Source organism: Schistocerca gregaria, chromosome 8 (genome assembly GCF_023897955.1).
Source record: "Schistocerca gregaria isolate iqSchGreg1 chromosome 8, iqSchGreg1.2, whole genome shotgun sequence".
Classification (NCBI taxonomy): Eukaryota; Metazoa; Arthropoda; class Insecta; order Orthoptera; family Acrididae; genus Schistocerca; species Schistocerca gregaria.
The window spans coordinates 266,108,302-266,135,189 of NC_064927.1; the positions used below are offsets into that span (position 1 = coordinate 266,108,302).

At 36.2% G+C, this 26,888-nt stretch overlaps 2 protein-coding genes across 2 annotated transcripts in view; both read left to right on the forward strand.

Moving 5' to 3' along the window:
• Positions 1-26,888, forward strand: part of LOC126284372 (calcium uptake protein 1 homolog, mitochondrial) — a 613,419-nt gene that overhangs the window by 179,902 nt on the left and 406,629 nt on the right. The gene's annotated exons all lie outside the window — the stretch shown is intronic.
• On the forward strand, positions 194-25,612 carry LOC126284375 (ankyrin repeat and SOCS box protein 14-like). The gene is made up of 8 exons (XM_049983259.1): positions 194-271; positions 10,046-10,318; positions 16,504-16,629; positions 18,813-19,008; positions 19,863-20,106; positions 21,508-21,746; positions 22,291-22,500; positions 24,195-25,612. Exons 2-8 carry the CDS (start codon positions 10,065-10,067, stop codon positions 24,300-24,302), a joined length of 1,377 nt encoding a protein of 458 aa, XP_049839216.1. The 5' UTR covers positions 194-271; positions 10,046-10,064; the 3' UTR covers positions 24,303-25,612.

Consider the following 26,888-nt stretch of genomic DNA (forward strand, 5'->3'; position numbering starts at 1 on the left):
TGTGTACAATTGTGTGTGTGTGTGTGTGTGTTTGTGTGTGTGTGTGTGTGTGTGTCTGTTTGCACACGCTCATGATTGCACATGTGGATACTGGGAAGCTGTCTTCGAGAGGAGGAGAGATGGAGGGGAAGAGGGAAGTCCATGTCACGTTGGCTGCGTCTGCGTGTGCCTGCTCTATAAATACCTGGACCAGATGCGCAGCTGCCAGTTGCGTTGTCTGAGCTCTTGCAGTGAACTGTCTGTCTTACTCCTGTCTGTAGCTAATTGCTGGGTAAGTTCATGTGACAGCTGAAGTGTGTGTTGGTTTTTGGATACTGTGGAAGCTGTATTTCTCTATACTAAGTTATAATCAGAGCTAGAAGACTGCTGTTATTTCACACAGCACCATAGTTCTTTTTTGTGTTTTGGGGAAGTGATGCAGAAGTGAAAGAGTATTTTTATGTTGTTGTAGTGAAATACAGAAGAAAAGTGATATGTGAAGACAACTGGAATGCATCTTAAAGGCAGTAAAACACATGCTGACTTGTTGTGCACTCTTGGCATATGCACACAACACTTCGTTCTTAGAGGTGTATGGATCAGGAGGGTCATTTAGAAACCATTTTTGCACATGCATAAAAAGATGACATATAACATAAAAAGATGACATGTAATCCTATTATGGACCATCATGTACACAGGCTACATAACACACCTGTACAACTATTTTGGACTTGTGCTTGTGTCAGCACATACATAGACAAATTTCAGTACACAGTGTTTACTCTAAAATGTCTTTCAGAGACATATTAGTTATATATGCTCGCATGCTCATTACAGATATCATTTAAGAGTCACAGCTCTTTCCAAAAGGTAGGGGGGGGGGGGGGGGGTGGAGGCCTGTCATGAACCATTTACACATTTATGTAATTCCGGTCTGTTTCTTCCTTCAAGGAGTTAAGCATCATACTTTAAGTGAAATGAAATAAAAGTATCATTGTTGGTAGTTCTTTGATATATCAGAACAAAAAATATAAAACCATTAGGTTTTTCTAACTGGGAATCAATGCTGAACCATGGATCTGATGTTTTGTGATACAATAGCAAGATTTGTTTTAATAGACCTGATGGAAATTTCAAAAATAAAAAAATGTGAAATGACACTCTGAACAAGTCTGAACTATAAAAATGGCTAGTAAATTGGAAATGAGATATTCATGAACCTGAAAATAAATAAGTTGTGTAACAGAAACATAAAAAATAAATCAGCAGTGCTTGGCTGTGAGAGGCAATGCATCAGTTCTTTGTCCTCTTACTGTTCAGTGGCAGGGCTTCCCCAAGAGCATGACCTTGGTAGTTATTTGTGGAGCTTCCCTAATGTCTTGAGATGGCACAGAAATAGCCTCCAAGCACATGGCACTCAAGTTTTCTTTGACAGTTGCCAGACAAATGAACTGAACCAGAGTGGCCAGATATCATATTTAGCCAATGTTTATTTCTATATTATCTTGATTGTTGAGGTATTACATGTACTTCATTAAATCTGTATAGCATGATTAGCCATTGTAGCTTTTGTAATAGATGAAATTACTTCACAAGGCTCTTTCCTGTCTCACAAATTTTCCTAGGTGGATGATCACCATTTCTCTTTTAAAGTATTGTAAAAGAAAGAAGTTTAACTGTTAGTTCAAACAGTATGTAAGCGAAGAACACTATCAACTAAAGGAGAAATGCAAAAGTGCTTCCATAACCTAGCTGCCACTGACATCATAACAGCTTATATATAAATGGTGTCGAACAATAACACCCAGAGCTGTGGTTACCTACTGGACTTCTATTCTGAAGCTTGGTTAGACCCCTACATATCACAGTCCCATGAGTCTCATATTTTCTGATTAAAAAACTGCAGTAGAGGGTACTGTGAGGTCATCACCAATACACTTCCTTTTCTTAGTATTGCGTCTTACCTGTAAAAGTCCTAAGATGTTAACATGCAAAAAACATTCTCTATCAAGAGGACCTGTCTCCATAAAATACATTCAGTCATCCATATTTCACTTATAACAAGAATCAATTGATCAATATTCATTGACTGAGGAAACTTTACTGTGATAAGTATTCTGTCTTAGGACAGTAACAAAATTGACCAGGACAGTAGTAAATACATTCATTGCAACAGTTCTTTCAACAGTTCATCAGGCAGGAAAAGTTCAACAATAAGAGACTTGTTTTTTACTCTTTCCAAATCCCTGAACATTCTTTATCAGGAATTAGGAAATGAACATAACACATGGAAATAAAATACAGAAAACAGTTTTTTCAAGTTGTTTTTATGGATCAAAGAGTTTCATGGTATGGGACTTTGTGCTGGAATCCATAGAATGTGTTTTATGTATGTAACTGGAATAGCAACAATTTTAGCAGGCATCTGCATTTCAGACACATCATTATCAGACTGAAAACTCTCCAATTAATACTGCAATGCATCTAGGAAAGGAAGCTTTTAGATTTCTAATTTTTCTGCTCATACAGATATACTGGAAACAGTTTAATGGGTGGATAATGTCACTTGGCGTTTGAGAAGTTATGTACAAAACATCTGAATTTGAGAATGGAAAATGCATGATTTGGATTTTCATTGGATTATTTATAATGTTGAGAAAATTACTAGTTTTGAATGCAACTTAGGGAGAAGAGGGAGGTCATGATGTGAAGATACTTGCACACTGAAATTACTTTTAAGTAGTATTTCATCAGGAAGTTGCACTGATGGCATTTTGAACTGCTGATGGTACTTCTCAGCTATGCCATGGATGCTTTCCAGCTGGCCGATGAGACCACAGACAGGTGGGCAGCAGCAAATGTACCAACACAACAGACATTTATTTTAAGAACAATGTCATTAACACTGCCAAGCTCATTGTGTAGGCCACTTCCTCGCACTAAAACCTGCAGAAATACATACACAGAGCTCATTAACTAAGTCAGAAGAGATAAATTCTTAAGCATGTTATTACAATGCATAAATTTATTAGTGAAATAAACTAGACATATGTTGCAATATTTTTAAATTGTGAGTTGTGTACCTTGCAGAAAACATTTTACTCCATTAAAGTTCAATGCAATTGTATATCCTGATATGTTTCACCAGCTTTTAAAAACATAGTAGTGGAAATTATAAAGTACACAAATTCAGGAAAAAATCTATTGTGACAACCAAATAGCAGTAATATTTCCAAATGCATAAAATCCCATAAATATGAAACAGGTGGATATCTGCAGATAAAATCAACTAAAACCACATGCCAGTGAGCCGACTGTCATTCAATATACAATTATTACAGTCAGTATGGTCATTATTCTCTGTATAACTGCTACTCACTTTTAGTATGAGTGAATCATTCTCAAATTATAAAAGTAAGTGTTTTGTGTTAACTGTACCTTTCCACTTTTCATGACACAATTTTAAACGTTTTTACATACATGGAGGAGGTGCACAGACATAATAAAATAAACAGTCCACATATAAATAAATAATAAAATATGCATAAATTGAGGTTTGATTGCTTTTGCTGATGCGTTATGGATGTAATAACTATACTCAATTCAAGCAGTTTTCTGTTAGTGTTCATAAGTGTGTTGCTGAAGATGTGTAACATATCACTTATTATTGGCACAGTCAAAAAATTTGTATGAATTAGAAATATCAATGATTCCTACACATTTCTAATAAAACAAGTCGTCTTCTTGCTTTTAATCATTTACCGGTATTTTTCTAAATATTTTTCTTGGTAGCACTCTGTAAATGACGTTTTCATAGAACAGAATCATTCTTTCTACATTTAGAAAAGTGACAGATTTTCTTCTGATTATGATTTACCATCTTCTGCTGCACTCGTTGCTGTTGTGATCCACTCACCATTTCCAGAGTACTATATTAACTAACACATATTTTAAAAAAATATATAAACTTCTGTAAAAGATTTCTGCACACCGATTAAACTCCATGTAATATTGTGAACCATACTTTATGTGGTAAATATAATTATCATATACTAAACTGTGGAATACAGGGGGAATGAGCAAGCAAAACAGATTCTGCATGTAGGTTAAAGTGTTGCAGGAAGTACTCTGAAGTGAAAAATATAACTAATTTTCCTGAACAGCTTAGAATAAAATAACTTTATATCACTTCCATTAATTGTATTACCTGGCAACAATGTTACACTTTCTGTAGCGGGAGTTCAAAACTACTGTTGGTAGTAAAAGGAACTTACTTAGGAACATAATTTTTCTTTTAACTCGTTCCATATGCCCGAATGTCATCCTTCTCGATATGGTTCACTTGATGCAGGAGTTTTTGTGTGTGTGTATGTTTTCATGTTTACAAGGGTGGGGCAGATATTACTCTTTTTATCTAAACCATTTATGAATTCATTTAGTAACAGCCTGATTAGAAGCTTAAGTTGTGTTTGGTGATTTATTTTGAGGACGACTACCAAGTAGCTCATAATAACTATCTTCTGAAACTGTTCTTGAATCACCTATCTGAGAATACTGAGATTTAAAATCAATTATTAAAATACATCTCTTAAAATATTACAAGCATTTGTATGTGATCAAACACAAACATTAACTCTTTAAGAACTATGTGCAAGTTGAATACATAGTAACAGAAAGAAAACTATTAAGATAACAGAAATAAACTGGCATCACATTAATGTGTGGATGGCTAATAAATTGGAAAAATGTCAAACTACTACTGCAAGTTGAAATTTTCTCTGTGCTAATTTACAAAAATCAAGATTCAATAAAATACTTCTAAAAATTTACAGGATATACGTTTTCATCAATTAAAATGGTAGAAAGTCCTTTGGAAATCTGTAGCTGTCCTGTTGTCAACCACTAAATCATAGTGAGTGTAAACTTAATGTAGCAGAGAATGCAGTGTTTAGCAGTTGATCCTGTCATCCAAAGATGTAGTTGTGTGTCATAGGAAAATGCTGTACCAAATCATGATCTCCCTTTCTTTTATGTAATTGGAAGGATGCGGCTGTGGTCAATTGGTGGTCTATCACATTTTCTCTGTTACGGAGAACACCTTTTCATTCCACTGGCAAATGGTTCGATATGCAAGGACACAAGTGTTGCTTGCAACTGCAGTCCCTCCAAGTGTCCTTGGCTACTGTATCAGCAACATTACTGCTCCAATATTCTATATATCCTGATTTTCATTACATCGGGTTCAGAATACCTGTTGCCCACTTTACAGGATTCTGTATCATTGCATTGATTTTCTATTAAATCTCTTGATCTCAATGTTTCTACAACTCCTTCTTTCCAAGTTTTTCTAAGCCTTCCACATTTTCTGCAGTTTGGTGTTATCCACAGGTTAGTTTTCTGAGGTAACATGGATTCATCCATCCTTTGGGCATGATGGTACCGTATTAACTGTTTCCATTTCATGTCAGGTTTTAATAGCCCTTCTACATCCATTCATAATGGATCCTATTTGTTATGTATTTTCTGTCGTCTGGATATTCCCAGTGCTCATCTGTACACATCTATTTTGCTGAACTTTAACTTTCTCTCCTTATCCTTTGTACCTCTTCATAACTCTGGCCCATATGTCAAGGAACTTTTAATTAGAATTTCATAGATAATGTATTTCCATTTCTCTGTTATTTCACTACTCCCAAGGATTCCATTTAAACAACTGATCAGCCTTCTAGCCTGAGTTATTCATTTCATAATTTCTTGATTATCTTTACTTATGGTATAATATCCTACTCGTAAATATGGATAACTACTACAAGCCGTAATTTAATCTGTAATGAGTTGGATTCTGGACAGTTCTGCCACTATTGCAAGATATTTTATTTTCTTTGCATTAAGTTGTAAGATCCACCATTTACATCTTCCTGAGTTTTTGTACCATACATTTTAGACCATCTTTTTCATTGGCAATCATAACTTCATCATCTACAAATTGCAGTGTAAAGCAGGTTTCCTCTACATTTTCTTTTCCATTGATTTAGAGATTTTGCTAAATACATTTCAAAGAGGGTTGAGGTACTGATACCAACATAAATACACTTTCTTTTTCAATATTGTTTGTTTAGGTGAGTGTTGTGAAAATTTTTCCTTGGTTTTCTAGAGCAGACTGAGAGGCTCCTATTGGAGGAGAAATTTCTCCCTGTGGCAATGTTCAGATCAGTCAAATTCATTTTGGGTAGCATAAAATTCTATGTCGCACATGTTAAACTTATCAGAAACACAATGTTTGGGAGAGTAGCTTGGGGAAATTAACAGAGTAGTCCTGGATGTTCCCTGTTTTGGACCAATTATGATGTGTCATGGTTAAGAACTGGTGTACCAGGATGTTTAAAACACAATTAAAATAGGTCTATAAATACCTTTGGACATATAACTTACTGTTTGCAGTGTTTAGCCAATGGCTTTGCCACAGTGGTAACATTGGTTCCCATCAGATCACCAACACAAAGCACTGTCAGGCTTGGCTAGCACTTGGATGGTCCACCGTCTGAGTCTGAAAAGCACTGTTGCAAGCAGGATGCATTCAGATCTTGCAAGGCCAATTGAAGATCTACTTGACTGACAAATTTAGAAGCTACTTGAGTGATGAATAGCAGCTCTAGTCATTAAACCTGACAGCAGCCAGGAGAGCGGTGTGCTGACCACATGCCCCTCTCTGCCCACATCCAGTGACACCTGTTGGCTGAGGATGGAACAGTTGCTGGTTGGTACTGTTTGGCCTTCCAAGGCCTGTCATCTGATCTGGCACATTTATTTTTCTGAAACTAATAAACCTATACAATGAATTTTGTTTTTTGATGAATGGGAAATTTAAAAAAAAAAAAATTGTATCTTTTCATAGGTGTTCAACATGCCCCCCTTGTGATGCATGGCATATGTAAATGCGGTATTCAAATTGTTCCCACACTGCAGTGAGCATGTCTTGATTTACAGTTTCCACAGCATTTGTTATGTGAGGTCTCAGTTCATTCACTGTTGTTGGTAATGGATGCACATAAACAGAGTTTTTTATGAACACCCACAAGATATAATCATATACACTCAGGACCAGTGACCTTGTAGGCTGTAATGTATGGCTGAATCATTTGGTCTGGTGCGACCAATCCATCATTCAATAATCCTGATTTAAAAATTCCTGCACTGCTGCTACCTAGATGGATCCATGTAAAACTCTTAAGTTTGCTCTTTGCAACAATATGTTGTTCACACACATATCTCAAATAACATGTGATTTTTTTAAAAATGGGGTGATTCTTTTTGATACATGCTGTATTATATGTGATATGTATTTGAGAGCTACTCCTGATGATGATGGATTATGCTGTCAATACAGAACTCTCAGAGTAGCCACCACATGGCTGAAACTGGCAATTCATCAGCCTGGTTCAGGAAGTATTGGATATTAGCCTTGTCTCTTCACAATGAACAGCATCAATCATCTTACAGCACATCTGTTACCCATACATTATAAAGTACAATAATATTGAAAAAAAATTCCAAGATACCTTGTAAAAGTATGATACTTGAGACCATTCAGCTCCAAATGTCAATTACCATAAATATTTCATAATTTCTAGTCCCCATGGGTATCACACATTTAAATCCTTTAGATGTGATAGCTGAGGTAATTTGTTACAAAAATAGTATCCAAAACCTTCTTTGAATGTATAAGATTTGAAATGGTGCCCTCTTCACTGAAGGTTCAACTAAATCAAGCTAAGTAGAATTAAAAACTACACAGATCATGTCTTCTGGTGAAGCAATAAAACCTGCCTTTTCTGATGATTCTTTCAACATTTTAGTCGGCATATTATGGCTGGAAGAAAAGAAAATCGCATATAAATAAATAGTATTTGCCATGACTCTTACGATTAAAATTTTTTGACTGTAATAGTGAAGAAAGTGATGTTTAGTATGTTTCTTTAAGGAAGAAGATTCTACTGCAAGAAGTGTTCAAAGATAATATAATGAGCTTAATAATGAAACTGCAATTCAACCCAGAAGGGTTAACATTAGAAGAAAAACGTGTATTTGTAAACCACATGTTGTGCATCTAAGTAGCTTTAGAGGCCTCATTGATGTTGAAGAACATTCTCCCATGGATTTACTTGTGCAGGAAGGTTTACAGTACTGCTGCTGTCAGCAGGGTCAGGTTTCCAGGTGTGCAGTCTGCTGTAGGAGTGATTTGAGGCTTTTGTGCTCCATAATCTCAACAAGATAACATTTAAATAACTAATAGAAACACACAGCTGCCACTGCAGCCTGACTAGGTAATGAATTCTGGCAGATGGACTCGAAGAAGGGAAAGGGCTTGGGAGAAAAGGGCAGCAAGGGAACAGGAATGAAAAGTGTTCTTACCTTTATACAGGCAGAGGAAACCACAAGTAGTACACAAAGAAATAGGGGCCATGGTTTGTGGGACATGGGGCAGCAAGATAAACTGGAGGAAGAGGGAGAGTAATGAGAAAACCATTTTTTAAAGTATGTTATCTAAAATCTTAGCTACAACTTTTGCCTTGTTTATGTGCCTGCCTGCCACTCATTCATGTGGTGAGTGGTTATCTCTTCTTTTACTGTTGTTTAAAAATTATAAATAGCTGAGTCAAAAATGTACTACTATCTTACACTTTAGAAAATGTTCAAAATTTACATATTAATCTAATCAAACCCAGGTGTTGTACTGCAAGCCACTCACAGAACTGATTCCAGTTCTTACATTTCGAATAGTCTGTTGTGCCTGTGATTCTACAGTTTCTGTCAGCATATTTGTTGACTGAACAGTCCGCAGATGTACTGCCATCCCGTAGTGTTCAAAAGGCACAATATTTTGGTAATCAGACATTCCACCATCTTCAGAATTGCTGACAAACTGACCTTCTCAAGGTGCACTGCCAACTTATATCCTTTCCTCCCTTGAGTTGTTCTTTATGCAGTCCACTACTAAAATATGCACCAGGGACTGGTGTATATTATCGACTGGCACTACTGGTATAGTCTTATTAAGGTTTGGGAACCAGCATTGTGTCTTATTAGGAAGACACTCAGCAAACACAATATTCTAGTAGCAAAGGCAGACAGAGTATACCCACACTACAGCAACTGGACCGCAGACATTGTCACAGTTGCCTCTACAACTGGTGACACATGCTCTTGGGCACAGACAACGTACAGAATGTCTCAAAGGGAAAGGCGATTCAAGTTGGCCGTGCACCCCCAGGAGGTCAATTCATCAGTGGACCATTGTTACACCCATGGACTGCTCTGTAAGCCAATATATATCTTTAATATTCAAGGCAAAATCCAGTCATTTACTCTCTGTAGTCTCACAGTACGTATGTAATTGAGTATTTGGTTGACTCAATTGGTATTACCATGAAAGCTTTTCTTCATTTCCTGGGATCTAGCCTTGTGCACAGAAATTATAGGCAGGAGTGAGTGGATTTGTTTTTCAGCCCTCGTGAATTATCCTAGATATCTTTATTTTAGTTGATGATGAAAGAGATTTATAAAATTCAAGCATTTAATCCATTTCTTATTCTTACTCTCCCTGAAAATCTTTCAAACTTTTGCTCCCTCTGTCTGAAATAATTATACATTTCATCTTGAGAGATCAATTTTGAATCTTTGCATCTGTAAATGTTAATGTAAAGGAAAAACTTAGAAATTTAAAGGAAAAAATGGAAATCTATTTAACCTTCGATTTAATGTGACACAGCATGTCAACAGGAGCTAAAATTATGGCATTAAATATAAAGGAAGACAGAAGCAAAGTCCATATCCCAGAACTGAAATATGAAAGCGAAATTAAATGAAAACATAAGGTGCTAATAACTCAAGGTTGATAGATGTGTATATTCCTTATAGAGGAACCTTCATTTTCTTACAGATTCGTATTCAGTTTGATTTTCTTTTAGTTCCTGTTTGCTGAAAAACTTATTTTAAATAGTTTTTAGTGTATATTCACAGTTGCCTCTAGCATCGTGAGTAATTCAGTTGCTTCACCAAACAGGTAGTGAGCATTTGCAGCAATGAGGACAGAATGCCTTCAGCGCGAGCTGGCAGACAGCATCGTGCGGATGGAACCTCTGGATGAAATACGACTGTTGCTAGCTGGAGGAGCCAAGGCAAATGAGCCAGTTACTGCTCAGGGTCTGCGACCACTGCACTATGCAGTGTGGCAAAGGTATTCTGGAGCTGCTACTCTGTTACTGGTGCGAGGTGGAGATGTCAACGCCCGGGATGAATGTGGTTATTCAGCTCTGCATTTAGCTGCCGAGCATGGGTTAGTATAGGGCAACATCCATTATTATCAGCATTAATAATTAATTCTTTTAGTCTATACCATATGCTGTAAATGTTAAACTGATGAACCAAAACATTATGGCCACTTGCATAATAGCTTGTTTGTCCATCTTTGGAAAAAAATATATATCACTGATTCTACATATCACGGATCCAATGGTTTGTTGGTAGGTTTGTGGAGGTATGAGACATTCAATATCCATGCACAGGTTGTGTAATTTGCATAAATAATGGGCTGTTGATTTGCACATGTGGTGGTGGCACCCGACAGTGACCCAAATGGGTTCCGTAGGATTTGCATCAGGCGAATTCTGTCGGTGAGACATCAAGTTCACTATAATGCTTCTCAAGCCACTGTGGCTCAGAAATGGCTCAGAGACATGGACAGTTACCTACCTGGTGATCAAAAAGTCAGTATAAATTTGAAAACTGAATAAATCACGGAATAATGTAGATACAGGAGTAAAAATTGACAAACATGCTTGGAATGACATGGGGTTTTATTAGAACCAAAAAAATACAAACGTTCAAAAAGTGTCCAACAGATGGCGCTTCATCTGACCAGAATAGCAATAATTAGCAAAACAAAGTAAGACAAAGCAAAGATGTTCTTTACAGGAAATGCTCAATATGTCCACCATTATTCCTCAACAACAGCTGTAGTCGAGGTATAATGTTGTGAACAGCACTGTAAAGTATGTCCAGAGTTATGGTGAGGCATTTGCATCGATGTTGTCTTTCAGCAACCCTAGAGATGTCGGTCAATCACAATACACTTGCAACTTCAGGTAACCTCAAAGCCAATAATCGCACGGACTGAGGTCTGGGGACCTGGGAGGCCAAGCATGACGAAAGTGATGGCTGAGCACACGATCATCACCAAATGACGCACGCAAGAGATCTTTCACGCGTCTAGCAATATGGGGTGGTTCTAATAAAACTCCATGTCATTCCAAGCACGTGTGTCAATTTTTACCTCTCTATCTACATTATTCTGTGGTTTATTAAGTTTTCAAATTTATACTGACTTTTTGATCACCCGGTATACTTTTGAAAGATGATATTGCTGTTGGGAAAGACATCAAGTGTGAAGGGGCGCATGTGGTTCACAGCTGTCAGCGTGTCCTCAGTTTTTAGAACAGGTCAAACACATGTGCAGGAGAATGTCTCCCATAGCATAATACTCCTCCCATCAGCCTGCATCCATGGCACCCCCAAGTTTTGAGCTGCTGTTCAGCTCAATGTTGGTATTTGTGGAGATGACCATTGACCAGGTGTAGCAAAAATGTGATTTCCCGAAGAGCCAACACATTTCCATTGATCAATGGGCAAATCCATATGGTTCCATGTCCCCTGTAATCATAATTTATGTCATTGAGTCAATATGTGAATATGGTACAATACATGGTGTGTTCTGAAACACTTGTGTGTGCACCAGCAGAGATGCCACAGATCATCCATCCTACTTTAAGGAGGAGACAAATCTCTGAACCCCACATTCTGTGAAGAGTAGCTGAAGTCCAACCATTTAGCGGCTGGTGCTAGTTGCACTGTCCTACCTCATTCCGTAGATGCTCACAACATTAGCGCATTTGGTGAGCTCTGCTGTTTTTAAGATACTCATTTGGAGGATCTGCATAATAATAATCTGCCCTTTCTTTAAGTCACTTATCCCAATGTATTTCCCAATTCCCAGTGTATATCTTTGTTAGGATGGTTACCCAACTGCGTCTGCTTCACTTATATAATTTTGTTACCATGTCATGCACCTGCAGTGTTGCCAGGCAGCATCCAACCTTGTAGTGGGCAGTGGCCATAATGTTTTTGCTTATCAGTGTATAACACTAGTTCAGAGGATATATATGCAGGACATCATCTATTCATATGTGTAATTAGTTGTAAATAATCATAAATATAAAGATAAAATAGGGCTAAATGCAGAAAAACGTCTGCCTATTTGAGCAATGAACTACAAAAAAGCAATAGTCTTCAGTTTTTGCCTCTGAAGATAGATCACAACCACAGATTTATTGTTTCATCTTAATTTGGATACATTTGCTGCATACAGTATTACAGACATATACAATCTAAAAGAGAAGAAGTCAATTTATTCACCATGTTTCCATTATAAATGGGTTGTCCAATCAATGAAGGAAAATTAGGGGAAAAAAATTCATGCAATCAGAAATTTTTGTACAATGATAGGGGAGTGCCGTGAACAATATACTAGAAGTCCCCACCTGTGGTGTGTGAACATTTGGATGGGCTTCGGGTGGTGTGGCTTTTAAAGGTCACTTTCTTATGTTTTTCTTGAATAACTGAAAAGCAGCTTCTAGATAAATTTTTCCCTGACAGAATTTAACTACATGAAACTTCCTACCAAAAAAAATTCTATTGATTTTTTCTCTAGGGGTAATGAGTGGTATCAGCTCTCTGAGACTGCTTATGTGTGTGCAAGTTGCATTTATGTGAGTGTGTGCATGTGTGTATGTGTGTTTACTGCTGACAAAGGCCTTAATGGTCGAAAGCTTTAATTTTGTGAATCTTTTTATTGTGCCTATCACGACTCAGCATCTCCATTATATGGTGAGCAGCAACTTTCCTTCTCTGGTATTGTTACATTCCATTCTGGATTTTTCATTGTTTGTTTTTTGCATTAGTATTATTAGTAACTCAGTGCACAGTGCAGAAAGTAAATGTGACCTAGGCATGTTTCCACATTGTGTCATCAGTGATTCGTAAGGTGTTCTGCAAATGGTCAATACAACTGTGTGAAACACCCTATAGTTGGCTCTTGTGACTTAGTGGGGTAGGTGGAGTGGGGAATCACCTTCTTGCTCTTCAGTTTGCAGACCTATAAATAAGGAAAGTCACTTATACTTCTACCCTTCACCCCTACCTCCCTCTAACCTGTTAGACATCCTTAATATGATTCTATTGCACTTAGATGTGATACACACATTAAATATTTGTTCTTAACTCACTTCATTTAACAGTAATCATTAATTTTATACCATCAAAACATTATTTTTAATAATATGTAATTTTCTATCCCATGAAACATGGATACTATTAGTCCTAGAGAAAAATAATAGGATCCTTTTTTAGGAAATCTAACCTGATTTAAATTTGTACTGTGTTCCCCTATTTGTCCTATTTTGATCTATGATTAATGGTTTAGGATTGCAGAATCATTTCTAGAGGAAAGCAGGCATTCAGGGACAATAAACGGTTTAGTCACATTAATGTGAGCACCACACTACGTTTGACGTCAACATGCAATATCCACACACAGATGTCTGGTGACAGCACTAGCAGTATAGGTTATACAATGCATGTCAGGAGGCTTCAGAAAACAGTGCCACTCTTGCAATGTGTCACGGAGCAATTTATCTGATGTACAAGAGGTCTTGATCATAGGCTTTCGGGGCAAGGCTGGAATAATTTCCACAACAGCTGTGTTTGTAAACTGTTTGTGTACAGTCATATACTGTGCATGACAAAATGGAACCATTCAAAACATACTGAGGCAACTGTGCTGAAACATGAGCCATAAATGACAGGCATTAATGATGGCTGCAGATGTGTATGGGCGAACAGACACTCAACTGTTGAGCAACAGCCCACCAAGATGAACCTAGAGGCTACCAACAGTGTTTCCTTAGTGGCCATTCAGCGAACGTTGCTGTGTATGGACCTCTGCAGCAGCTGCCTAGTTCATGCACCCATGTTGAGTGCTATTTATCAGTGACAAAGGCTGGACTGTGCATGGCGCTATTGCAACTGGACATCCAGTGAGAGGCAACAGGTAACCTTTTCAGATGAATCATGTTTCATGGTTTATCAGGCAGATGGTCAGAGGCATGTATGGTGTGAAACATCTGAAAGCAAACACCCTGCAACAGTCGATGGAAGGGTCCAGGCTGGAGGAGGGATTGATATGATCTGGAGTGATCTCATCATTCTGGAAGACACAAAGGAAGTATGCATCTATCCTGGGGGTCTATGTCCACCCCTATATGCAGGTTTTTTTTCCTTGGTGTGATGGCATCTGCCAACAGGACGATGCAACGTGTCGCACAGCCCGCAGTGTACATACGTGGTTCGAAGAGCATGAAAATGAGTTTACTGTACTCCACTGGCTACCAGGCTCCCTATACTTAAACCTAATTGAGAATCTGTGGTACCACCTCAATTAAGCTGTACATCCATGGATCCTCAACTCAGAAACTTAGCACAACTGGCCATGGCACTAAAGTCAGCTTGGTTACACATCCCTGTCAGTATCTTCCAGAACCTCAGTGGCTCTCTTCCTGCACATCTCACAGTGGTATGTGCTACAAAGGTTGGTTATTCAGACTTTTGACAGGTGGTCACACAATGTGATTGTACAGAGTATATCTGAATACAAAAGAATGTTTTAAGAATTGTATGTGGTGTTATTTGTGGAACATCCTGCAGAGACATCACAAAAAATGTGGTATTTTGAGAGTTGTTTCGTTATCATGTATTCATTGATGTTCTGTGGTCTTATCAACATTTCTTCTGTCTCAAAAAATAATTAAAAGCGTGAGTGTATATTAGGATAAAAATAACTTCTTACAAAGACTAAGTGTTTAATGTTAGAACATAAAGAAGCCACATTCTAGGATATACACATATTCAACAACCTGCTAAAGCGTGTTACATGTCTTGTAGTTTTAGGTATAGGGCTGTTTTTAAAGCAACTGAGTTTTGTGTGTTCCATTTAAATGAACAAACTGGAATATCATAAATAATTTTTTTCTAATGTAAGTTCATTAAACATTGGAGAAGGCTTATAAACAGTTTGCTCATTCATTTTCAATGGTTTGTATTTGAGCAACTGAAATCAGAGACAAATTTACTGAGAAGTTGATTCATGTTGGGGACATCCCAAAACAGCAACCATATATGAAAATGCAAAGGAAGTGCAAGGTATAGTATCGGATAATGAGCAAATTAATGTGCAAATAGATGATGCCACAGGCATATTAGATGAAAGAGTGTGACAATTTTCACCTGGAGAGTTAACCATTGGATAGATTTGCACAAGGTGTCATATTTGTTGAATGCTGGTCGAAACTAAATACATAAGTGGATTTTTCAGCATTCCAACTGAATTTATACACTAATTTTATTACTGTGGTATTAATTTATACCGGAAATGAAACAGAAATTGAAGTAGTGGATGGAACCCCCTGAGCTGTGTGTAAAACGAGATGAAGTCAATTTCATGAATGAATGCTGTGTGAAGGATAAAACTATAGCTAGTTAATGCCACACAAGTTTTCTGGACCAACTGAATGAAAAATATTTGAGAAGAAGGCTGGGTTGCAAAAATTTAATAAGTTAATTAAAAAAAAATTTAAATTTTTCACTAAGACCTTGATCGCAACCAAAAAGAAGTTTTGACAGTGGGAAAAACTAAGGAATCTGAATTATGAACAGTTGAAACATCTGTCTGGGACACTACTATTACATATAAAGAAAATTGTGTCTAAAAATTTTATCACAATATGGCTGCTGTACATGGGTATTTGCACACCTTTAAGAATCAAAATGCAGGGGTGGAATTTACTTGCTGGAAAAATGTTTGTTGATGTGCATGGACCAAGAAGGAGACTTTCAACAAAGGAGTGCACTGTTTACATAATAAACACATTCTTTCACTGACAGACCAATTATATTTCTTCTCTCCTTCATAAACGCAAATGAAATACTATATTGACACTACAACTTACATAAATATGTAACACTGAAGAAAGAGCAGCCAAAAATTGTTTAATTGTTTGTTAAATAATTTAAAATTAGGAATTTCTATTTTACATTACCATTAATGTCATTGTTGGAAACTAAAGGCAAGATAGGAAAAGTGCCATAATTTCCAAAGATCTGACAGACTGATCAGAATCATCATAAGACATACAGTAAACTAAAAAAGTAGCGTATGCATGCAGTCATTTAGTAACGAGTATACCTGAAGGACAAGTTTCACATTTTGCTGTATACGTGTTAAAAAACCTGTATGTTAACACTTTTATATAGAACAAAATTTTCACTGTGGGAATTATATTGACAATGGAATTTTGATGTTTCTTGTACCACTAGCTAGCTGTACACTTACCTCACATTTGTGTCCAATAGATACACAGAACTGGTATCATTACTGCTGCAGCAAGGAGCTCGCGTCGACTACCGTGAGCCTACTGATGATCCTTTCCCACGCACCACTCTCTGCGATGAGCCTCTGCGTCTTGCCATCCGTAACAGGTAGAACTAATATTATATGACCTAAATTATTCCACAACTAAGTACTGTATTGTATTTTGTAATATTGTGAGAATGTATGAAAGTATATCCATATTAAAATAGTCACAATATAGCCAATAATCCCTCACCTATCTCCCAATATTTTGTTTAGTTTAAGTTTGTAATTAATTATAGCTACTTACAAGTTTAAAATTTAATATCCCATTTTTTTTATTATCGTTACCTTTCATATTGTTTTTTTTTTTTTTTTTTTTTTTTTTTTTTTTGCAATAATCATTTTGTAATTTGAAAAAATTATCTATTTGGTCACAAATATTTGTTTTTATGGTTGTATATATTTCAAAACATTTACATAATTAATTTTCAAATAAAAGTTGTGCCATGATCTCTTATGTTTTCCCAGTGTTACTGATTAATGGTGTACTTCTGGTTGCTCAGCTGAGCTGTTGTTTCTATATTATGCACTATATTTCAAGGACCAATCCAGCCATATTCTTCAGGTTTGCAAGTTGTGCCATTATGTGTATGCACTGCTTTGACTCCAATCAGACTAGGGAGTTGAACTCACAATCAATTATAAATAGTGGTGTGAGAGCAACAGTAGTTCACAATGTGGTTGTAATCAAATAGCAAGTGCATATAACAGCACAACTCACAGCACCTTAAGAAGATGACTGGGTTGGTTGTCAAAACATTGTGTATACTTATAAAATGGAAAAAAAATCAGCTGAACACCCAGAAGTGTGCCATCAAGTTTGTGGCAGCTAAATTGGGACTAATTTCTATCTGAGTATTTAGTTATGCAACATCAATAGTTTGCTGCATTTGTTAAGCACTTTTTGGCTCCTGAGCACAGAAAAATCTTTGTACAACTTGTAAAAAAGAAGTTCTCATGAATAATCATCATGAACATCTGAAGCAATAGAAACATCTCAAATGTGCATTTCGAAGGCTCCTCTTACATCTTTCATATAAGGCTACTTCAGTTTTGAATGGAAGTTAGAGAACCTTATGACTAATAGTATGGAAACATCTGAGGCATATCTCTTAAATTATTAAAGTGTGTCAAATGCTTTAAGGGCACATCAAAATTAAGGGAGCTGCACATTCCACATTGATGTAGCATTCCCTGTGATATGAGACAGCTGGTGAGCACATTTTCATCCCTCCCCAGATGAAAATTCCTTCATTGTGGATATTTTAGTGAATCATATGAATGATCCTGTGTTAATTATTCATCCCAAAATTCCTGTTGTGATTGACACTAGTTGCAGTTAGTTTTACGCACTACATGTTATTTCAAGTAATGTGATTTTTTCAAAAAGATTGTATATGTGAGAAAAGACAGTTATGTTCATGTTTATTGATGATGCGATGAAGAAGTTAGCATCTGCAAGGGCATATGAATCCTTGCAAGATGGTGCATTCATAAGCCACTGGAGACAAAACCTGTACTCTGATAATATCAGGCCTTTCAGTCAAAGGGATTTTGTTCTGCAGCTAATTAGCCCAATGTAAGCACTCTTTCTTGCCAGCACCATTGTCAAGAGACCCAGCAATTGGTCATTATGCTGACTGACATTTTAAGAAATGAAAAGAGAACAACTGAGAGGGTCATATTCTTAATTCAGACCCAAAAGCTTATATTTTTATAGTGAGCACTTTCATGTGATACAGTTAGGTAAACAAATCAGATAAACTATTGGAAAACATGCTATTTTAAATTATAAAATTCTTTAATTATGGAAGGGCAACATTTTACTTCATTGCCACAGCTGTAAAGGACTGTTTTTACAAAAACATAACTGTTCTTCGTTGCCAACTGAATTTATCAACAATTGTGAAAGAAGCAGCTTACTTTTTCCCCACTTGGCTGCCACATTTGCTTTTACACTCATTTGTGTGCATGTATCAGATACCAATTATAGAGAACTTCACTTTCAATACAAAAATGCTATAAACAAAGTCAAAAATGTGATAATCATTGTAAGCTGTTTAGCTCCAGTTTAATTTATTTTTTGATAAGCTTTAATATTTTATAGTTGTTTTGAAGTATTACACACAATCTAATTGTATTCAATAATCTTTCCCCAAAATAAGCATGCACAGTGTTTTTTGTGTTTTCAGAACATATATTGCATAAGCTGACTGATTTCCAGATTTTCATTGTAATGACATTACAGACATGCAGATGTGGCACGGATTTTGCTAGAACATGGAGCTGATCCCAACAAGCGTTACTTCTTTGGTTCCGAGATAAATCTCGTATCACCACTTGATGTTGAATTTATGCAGCTCCTATTGTCTTTTGGTGCTAATCCAGACTCACGAGATCGTGCTGGCCTAACTCCACTTATGAAAGCTGCTCGTTTGCCACAGGTTGGTGTGTATTATATTGTGTTATCACTTTAACATCAATACATCCGTGCTGAAATCATAAACATAGCCTGTGTTATGTAGTGCATATTGAAGTTTCTGGAAGCACTACTAGAATTATCTGTGAGGAAGGAATGTAGCAATTGAAAGTGGTCTGATGCATGATTGCCTAAGGAAAACAGAAGAACCTACTTTGATAAAATTACATACCGGTTCACATGTTTTGTGGCTGTCCAGAATTTATGATCTTATGTAGTCTATCCAAAAAAATAGATGAGCTTGAGAAAAATTATGTTTGAATTATAATAGTAGTCTTATTTTACTAGAAACATTTCCTACACTATTATGAAGAATTCAAAGACTCCATATGGTCAGCTAATAAGAAAAATGTGTTGTTGGTGAGATAACGGAGTTTTTAGCATTCTTAATCTGAAAGTGACTCTTGAAACAGAATATCACATAATTTTAATTTTGTAGCATGGTTGTTTAATCAAGACTAAATTTCAAAATCAGCTAGCTGTAAATACCATATGCTTATCACTCACTTCTGCATAATAAATATGTTATTGATATTTAGTGTTACTTCAAAGAATAACCTGGAATTCAAGTATAAGTTAAAGATTTGAGATTTTAATTTGTGTTTGAAGGAATAAAAGGGTGTTGGATTTTAATGTCTCATTAATACTAAGATCATTGGAGGGAGCTAAGTTTTGTTTGCAAGCTTCTCAAATTAATATTCTTCATTTAAAATATTGACCTTGGGTAAATCCAGAGTTTCACACATTTTAGGCTCTAAACTTCACTAATAAAGAAATGAGAGAATGTCACTCAGGAGCAGCATTCACTCTTGCTTCTAGGGAATGGAGTCTGTATTGTTACTCCTGTCATTTGGAGCTAATGTAAATGCAATGACGGATGAACGACACGATTATCGTACAGTTCTCCACTATGCTGTGCTCTCAGGAAATGTGGCTACAGTAAATCTTCTACTGAAACAAGGAGCTCGAGCATCATTTCCTCCAGAGTACCAGAAACCAACTCCGTTGGATCTGGCCATTCTAAGAGGTGATCCAGAGCTTGTCCGAATTCTCCTTGAAGCAGGTAATTATTTTGCTGGACTATGTACAAAGCCTTTAATTTGAATTTTTTTAATAAATAATATTCAGCAATGAGTCTTTGGTATTTATCAGTATTAGAATGAATAATATAAACATAGAAGGTTTAGTAATTCAGAAATAACTGGTATGCCAACTTCCTCCAAAAATTTCACTTTATCGTGTATTTTCCTATCCAGTTTCATTATAGAAGTTGTGTCTCATGTTAATTCAGTATTTTTAATTTTTTATTCTGCTTCCTTGAGGCTCCTCTCTGTTTTGTTTACTTTCATATTTTCCATCAATCTTCTTTGAAAAGGATGTTTTTTGTATCACTTTAAATGGTTGTGGAAATCCTGTCTCACTTATGTCTTTTGTGATATACAGTAATAATTTGGACTAAATCTTAGTTTTAAAGTATTACTAAAGCATCCCATACTGTGCAAATTAATAAAGAATGTGTGTATGACCCATTAATGACTATAATGACATATATTTATTTGATAAGGGTCTGATTCCAATTAAGGTTCTCTTAGAAGACTGAAAATGTATTGGTAGTATTAAAATACTAGTGTTGTTTATATTTACAGACATTTTTCCTTAGTTGCTGCTACAATGTTTATCTTCTTCTTCTTCTTCTTCTCCTCCTCCTCCTCCTCCTCCTCCTCTTCTGCCTTTTGCAGATTAAGCCTTTCAGCCTGTTCTGGCCTCAGTTCAACAACCAAATATGCTTCCTCTATTTCTAATAGGCATCATCAGGACCTGTAAAAATAAATAAAAGTGATGACATGTTTTTTATGAGGTATATTTGCTTGTGATTTATCACTGTATTTTTCCTGGTGGCATATTTATGCTCTCCTGCTATTTACATTATTTACTATTATAGGATTGTGGTTTAGCAGTTAATTCTCTGTCTTCTGTTCTTTTGATGTGCACATTCACTCTTTTGTAAGCACTCAATGAACATCATGTAGTGCTTACACAAGAGACAGTACATGAACAAAAATATTAGTAGACATAAAATTAAATGCTAAAACACACTGTTATGTTTTGTAAATAGTAAGATAACCTAAATGTGCTGACAAGAAACATTACACATTCCACAGTGTAAATAGGAAGACGCCCTAAGTGTACTGACAAAAAACATTACGCAACTCAACAAAAATATGTTGGTGTTTTATTCTTTTTGTAGAACACTGATAATGCCTAACGTAACATGGTAAAATATATGTGCTTAAAAACAATAAATATTCAGTTGCCAAACATGAATACTGTAAAATTAATCTTTATCTACATGATAAACACAATCAGAATACTTGCACCTCTTCCTATTTCTTACTGTTCTATGATAGGAGGCATTTTTTCCATTGAATAACATTCTGAATGCAGTATTGTCATATTGTTACAGGAGCAGAGGTGAATGCCAGTTCTCCCATAATTGGTTCCCCTCTGCATGTTGCATGTGCGGAAAACATACCACACCGAGAAGAGCTTTTGCGTCTGCTGTTGACAGCAGGTGCAGATCCTAATTTGTTGGTTGAAAGTGATGGTGGGTCAAGTTTAAGGCCTGTGCTGTCTGAATATGTTGCTTCGTCAGAGCATGTGTCTCCTGAGATAGTTGCACTACTGCTCAGATATGGGGCTAAGGTTTGTATTAAAATATATTTTATTATTAATATGATATGTTTCTTTGTATGGTAATTCTGCCCTGCTTATGAAGATTTATCCTTCCCAAGATGGCTGATTTCAACAGCTCTTCCATGACTCAAGCTGTCAGGATGCTTCTCTCAACTTCAGCAGCTCTGAACTGCACCGATGAAAAATATTTCTGTTGCAATCTCCAAGACCACAAAATCCCCTTCGCCTGAATCTTCTCTAGCCCCAGTTCTCATTTGCCTCTGTCCTCTTTCAGGCATCAAACTACTCCTTATCAATTGTCTTCCTCCAATTCAATTCCCCTTGATGCCTTCCAACCTCATTTCTTATTTTATTTGTTATTTTTAATTAATTTTATCTTTCCAGAGATTACTTTCTGCCCCCTTTAATTTCCTCCCAAACCTTCTTTTTATATGCAAACTCCCCCTGTTACTTCTGGTACATAATCATAACTAACTAACATCAAAGTATTAAATATTTTTTGTGATTATTTGAGGAAAGGATCATGATCAGTATTCTTCTGTTCACAATACAGGTTGTGATGAAGACACAGTTTCGAGACCCCCATGGAATACTGAACTCTCTACACAACCTGTCCAAATCACCTCCAGGACTGTTCTTTCAACTAGCATCAGCAGCAGAGAGCTTTGATCCATGTATGATAAAGCGATCAGCAGCCCTTACAGAGGAACAAAAAGAATTTCTCATCAGCTTGGCCAGGAGTCCACTCCCACTTCTTAGTCAGGTCAGTAAACAAAAGCAACGTTATTGTACCTTGTACAGAAAATAGTTGGGGAAAAAAATTAAAATTAATATGTCTTAGTAATTGAGATAACCACAAGTTCTGCTTAATTTAGATGTGTGCTGTATACTGCTTATATTGTGTTATTGTGAAATACTCTTACTGTGAATCATTTTAAACATTTCCAATATTGGCAGGCGTAACCTCGTAAAAGTACGTTGAGATCATATATTCAATTTTCTATTGGTACCATGCTTGTTGCACTCACAAGTTGCTGAGCCACAGAAATTATCTGAACGCATGTTTCTCTAGTGTATGTTGGTGACTTGCTCCAAGTGCCATATGTGGTAAAGGTCTTACACAACATTGCCAGTTGGTAACAACTATTTATTATTACTATTATTTTTTCCTGTATAATCAATCTTCTGTGAGTAATATATACCACTGCTCTTAACAGAGCTATCTGATTAGCCATTTAATCATTTCATGCACCAGCCCTCTTGTCATTGGCAGACAAATGATCTCAGTGTCAAATTCTCTGAAATGAGTGGTACAGTAATTCTCTACAATTGCTTGCCAAGCATTCTGCTCAATGAATGTTACTTCTTATGATATTAAACACAGGCAAAAGCCTCTTTATTGTAGCCTGAGATGTAGTTTTTACTTATTCTCACAATGTTCCAATGCTGTTGCTCAGTATTCTCATATGGATGAGCTGTACTAACACTAATTTTTATGATAGCAAATGGATCAACCTTATTCGCTGAACCAGTATAAAAAAATGCAGATTACTAGATAACTGAGTGTCCTCATGAGAGGATATTATGCAGTAGCCAGCTGGAGCCGGCAATTCCAATTGATGTGGTTTTTCAAAAGTCATATTTTCCAAGATTCCCTGATGATCCAGTCTCAAAAGTTGGATGTATGGTCCACAATTTTCTGTTTGTTATTCTCCATTAAATGACTTGTGGAAATAACAATATTCCACAATAGTGGATTTACTGGTTTGAAAGAGGTGAGTATGCTGTAGATTCATAACACACCCCTGAACTGTGCATTTGGTGCACCCTACATAAGACTTGACAAAGCCATGTGAAATCCTGTAAATTTCTGTGTCACATTGTGAAAAGCCATCTCTCACTGAATCAGCAAGCACCAGTGTTTTAGTTGGAGAATAAAGGATTGTTTCAAAATGTTTCCTCGTAAGTGTACTTATTTTACTGGAAACACACCCTATGTATGATATGGAATTTGTCATCTAGCAGTCCCCATCTTCGTCCTTTTTCTATCATGTATACAGCTATAGTGTTCTCCGTATTTGATAAAATTATATCAGTTTTCCTTTAATAAAATTCAGACATGTCACAACTCCACTTGCAGGCTGTTTGTTACATTCACATTTTGTGTTAAAATTGACATTCATTGTATACAAATCGACTGGGGAAGGATTGAGATGTAAATGTAATTAAATCAGACTGATATTAATTTTGTTTCTATAGTTTTGAGGATACTTAAGCTGTCTGGTGAATCATTTTGGCAGTAATGTAAATTTGTTTGGAAAACGCCAAAAATTCATGTCCAGTTTGGCCAGTGCACCAGACAAAAAGTTATTAACCTGGCACACAAAGAGATAATGAATTCTAATGTTTTATACAATCCTCAATGGATCTCATATTATGAAATGATTTTGGTTGCAGGCACGACTGTTTCTAAGGAGGTGGCTGGGGAAAAGGCTGCCAGAGGTCGTACCGCAACTTCCACTGCCAAGTGTGCTTGTCGGCTACCTGTTGTATGAGTGGCCTTAATACCACAAATGCAAGTCAGGTGGCCTCCAGGATGTACATTCAAGCTACTCAGCCTGTGATCAAAATATGTTTTTTCTACTGTATTTGTACTTTAGTAGCTGATTGTTTTATATCCATGAAAATTTGTAGATTCTATATAGTGTTTCTTAAAGAAAAAACATTTTTTACTGTTTATCACTATAGATGTGTGAACCACAATAAGGCAAAAGCTTCCTTAGTTCAGAATTGTTTTCAACGTCAAGCATCAATAATGTAACCTGCAAATGTAATATGAATTACCATAAGAAAGCGTGTAATGCCTTTAGGCCTGGCACTAGGATTGATAAGGCTCAGAGCACTTATAAGTGAGTGGTGCCCAAATTTATTTCATTATAAATAAACATTTAATTTGCTTAAGAGTTTCTGATGTGAGCACATACTGGAAGTTAAATACGAAATTGTCCTTTCACTTGAATTCTTTTCTACCACAAATCTCTCTTTAAATTCTTTTTAATCATCTGTCTCTCATTTCTTCATCTTTACCATTATCCATTTCCTTTAATCTTCTTCTTTCTTTAAATTATGTAAATAGGGCACCACAGAACATTTATAGAGCATAGAGCATAGAAAAAAGCAATGAGACAGAAAATAAACACATCAATTGAACTCTGCTTGTGCCTATCCTGAATGCATCATGTGAGTTTGATCACATAATATAAGTTTCATCTCGTAAGGAATTGCATGCAATTTAGACAGAAAACATTTTTAATATGTGCATTGTGATAACTGCATGTTTATGAAGAAAGAGAAATTATTTGTTGTTATGTTGGTGGTTATTGGTATTTGCGTGACTTAAAATTATTTCTACATCTTTGATTAAAACATATTCTACACATGTTTGCAATGCCACAAGTGTGCTCTTAAGAAAAGAATTATCAGTTTCTTATTATACTTTCCAAATATCATTCATTATGAGTACACGCTTGTGAGTATACAATTATTTGAAAAGATGTCTCCAGCTGTTGATTAAATAATTGTATCTGCACATTTCTGGAGATTTATATGTATACCAGTATGTTGGTTATCTCTGCATATGGAGGTAGATACTGAAAAATGACTGAAGTAATTGTTGATTATTGTGATTATTTTTGTAGGTTTTAGAATTGTATATTTTTATACCTTTGCTATGGTGTTGAGATATGATGCAAAATATATCAGCCACTAGGCTCATTAAGTAATCTCTTTGTGTCACATTGTTCAAACAACATGCAGTATTTCTGAAGTATTACAACTTTTTATCTAAAGCTTAAAATAAATTGATTATGATGAAACATTTTGTCTTTTTTAAAAAAAGTCAGTTCCAGATTCCCTAATCCTGCACCCCCTAACAGAATTTCAGCAGCATCTAAGAATACCAATGCACAAGACAACGTTGAGAAATTTGTCTAACAACTACAGAAAAAATTAATGTATTTAATTGTGAAATTATGGCAGACTCACAGCTCTCTGTGTATTTGTCTTACTTGGCAGCAATTTCACAGTGCGTCATCGAGCTTGAAGTTCTTGCACCTTGTAAAAAAATTCATGGGTGGGATTTCATGAGTGCTTTATTTTAGGACAATGGAGGAAACCTAGTTAACTCATATCTGTGGTGACTGTGGGGAAGGGGAGGGGGGGCAGGACTGGAATTGATCTGCAAAACAAGTGAACAGATAGAAAAGTCAGTAACATTACCTGTTACAATACTTCTCTCATAATGCTTTATGGATACCACAATCAAAGTAATTGCAGTTTTACAGGAGACATACTGATTCATACAAAATATGGTTCACATCAGAGAACAAGGACTGACAGGTCACACAATTAATTTTTTTTTATTACTGGCCATGCTATCTCTTCCTATGGTTATTCTGTTCAAAGTATACCAAAGAGGTGGGTGGGGGATCTTCTTCTAACCTATTTGCATTCTACTTCCAGTGTTGAGTTGTGAGAGAAAACTTCCAAACTGAACTCCACTCTCCACATCCAAACAACCAGAAATTCCTGTGTTTTGTGAGAAGCAACTAATTGTCCCATAATATGATCATATTATCTGCTTTCTCACATCTTAAAGATTCATATACATTCACATTTTATGTGACATTGTGTTTTCTTTGCGTCCAAAAGAGAATGAGCAAGTTACATTTTCTTTCAATGCTTGTCATTGAGCATTTTTACAGCAGGATGGTTTGAGAACCACTCTAAACATAAGAAGGTGCTCTGTATGCCCCACTTCCAATCTCAATCTTCCCTTCCAAATCATCTGATATCAGTCCCATTGAGCAAATGTGGGATTCATTGAGCAATATGCGAAGTCTGACATTGCTGGGGTGCCCATAGATCAGAGTATCTCCTCGTTGCTATGCACATCTTGTGGAAACCAAGACATGATGCACCACTAGTGTGATTGGACAGAAAGTCATGCTACTAAGTAGGTGCCTCTGATTTAATTCCTCATGAGAATATGTTTTATAAGTCTCATAACCAGAAACCTTTACCCACTTTTTATGTAGTACTTATGAATGGTTGTCTCATATTATCATCTTATTCTTCACTTTTACAGTTTCC

Excerpts from the sequence above, each read along its gene's own strand:
- LOC126284375 (XM_049983259.1), top strand. The coding sequence starts at position 10,065 with ATGAGGACAGAATGCCTTCAGCGCGAGCTGGCAGACAGCATCGTGCGG. Across the intron at positions 20,107-21,507 it reads CCGAATTCTCCTTGAAGCAG|GAGCAGAGGTGAATGCCAGT; the intron begins GTAATTATTTTG and ends ATATTGTTACAG. Across the intron at positions 22,501-24,194 it reads CACTCCCACTTCTTAGTCAG|GCACGACTGTTTCTAAGGAG; the intron begins GTCAGTAAACAA and ends TTTTGGTTGCAG.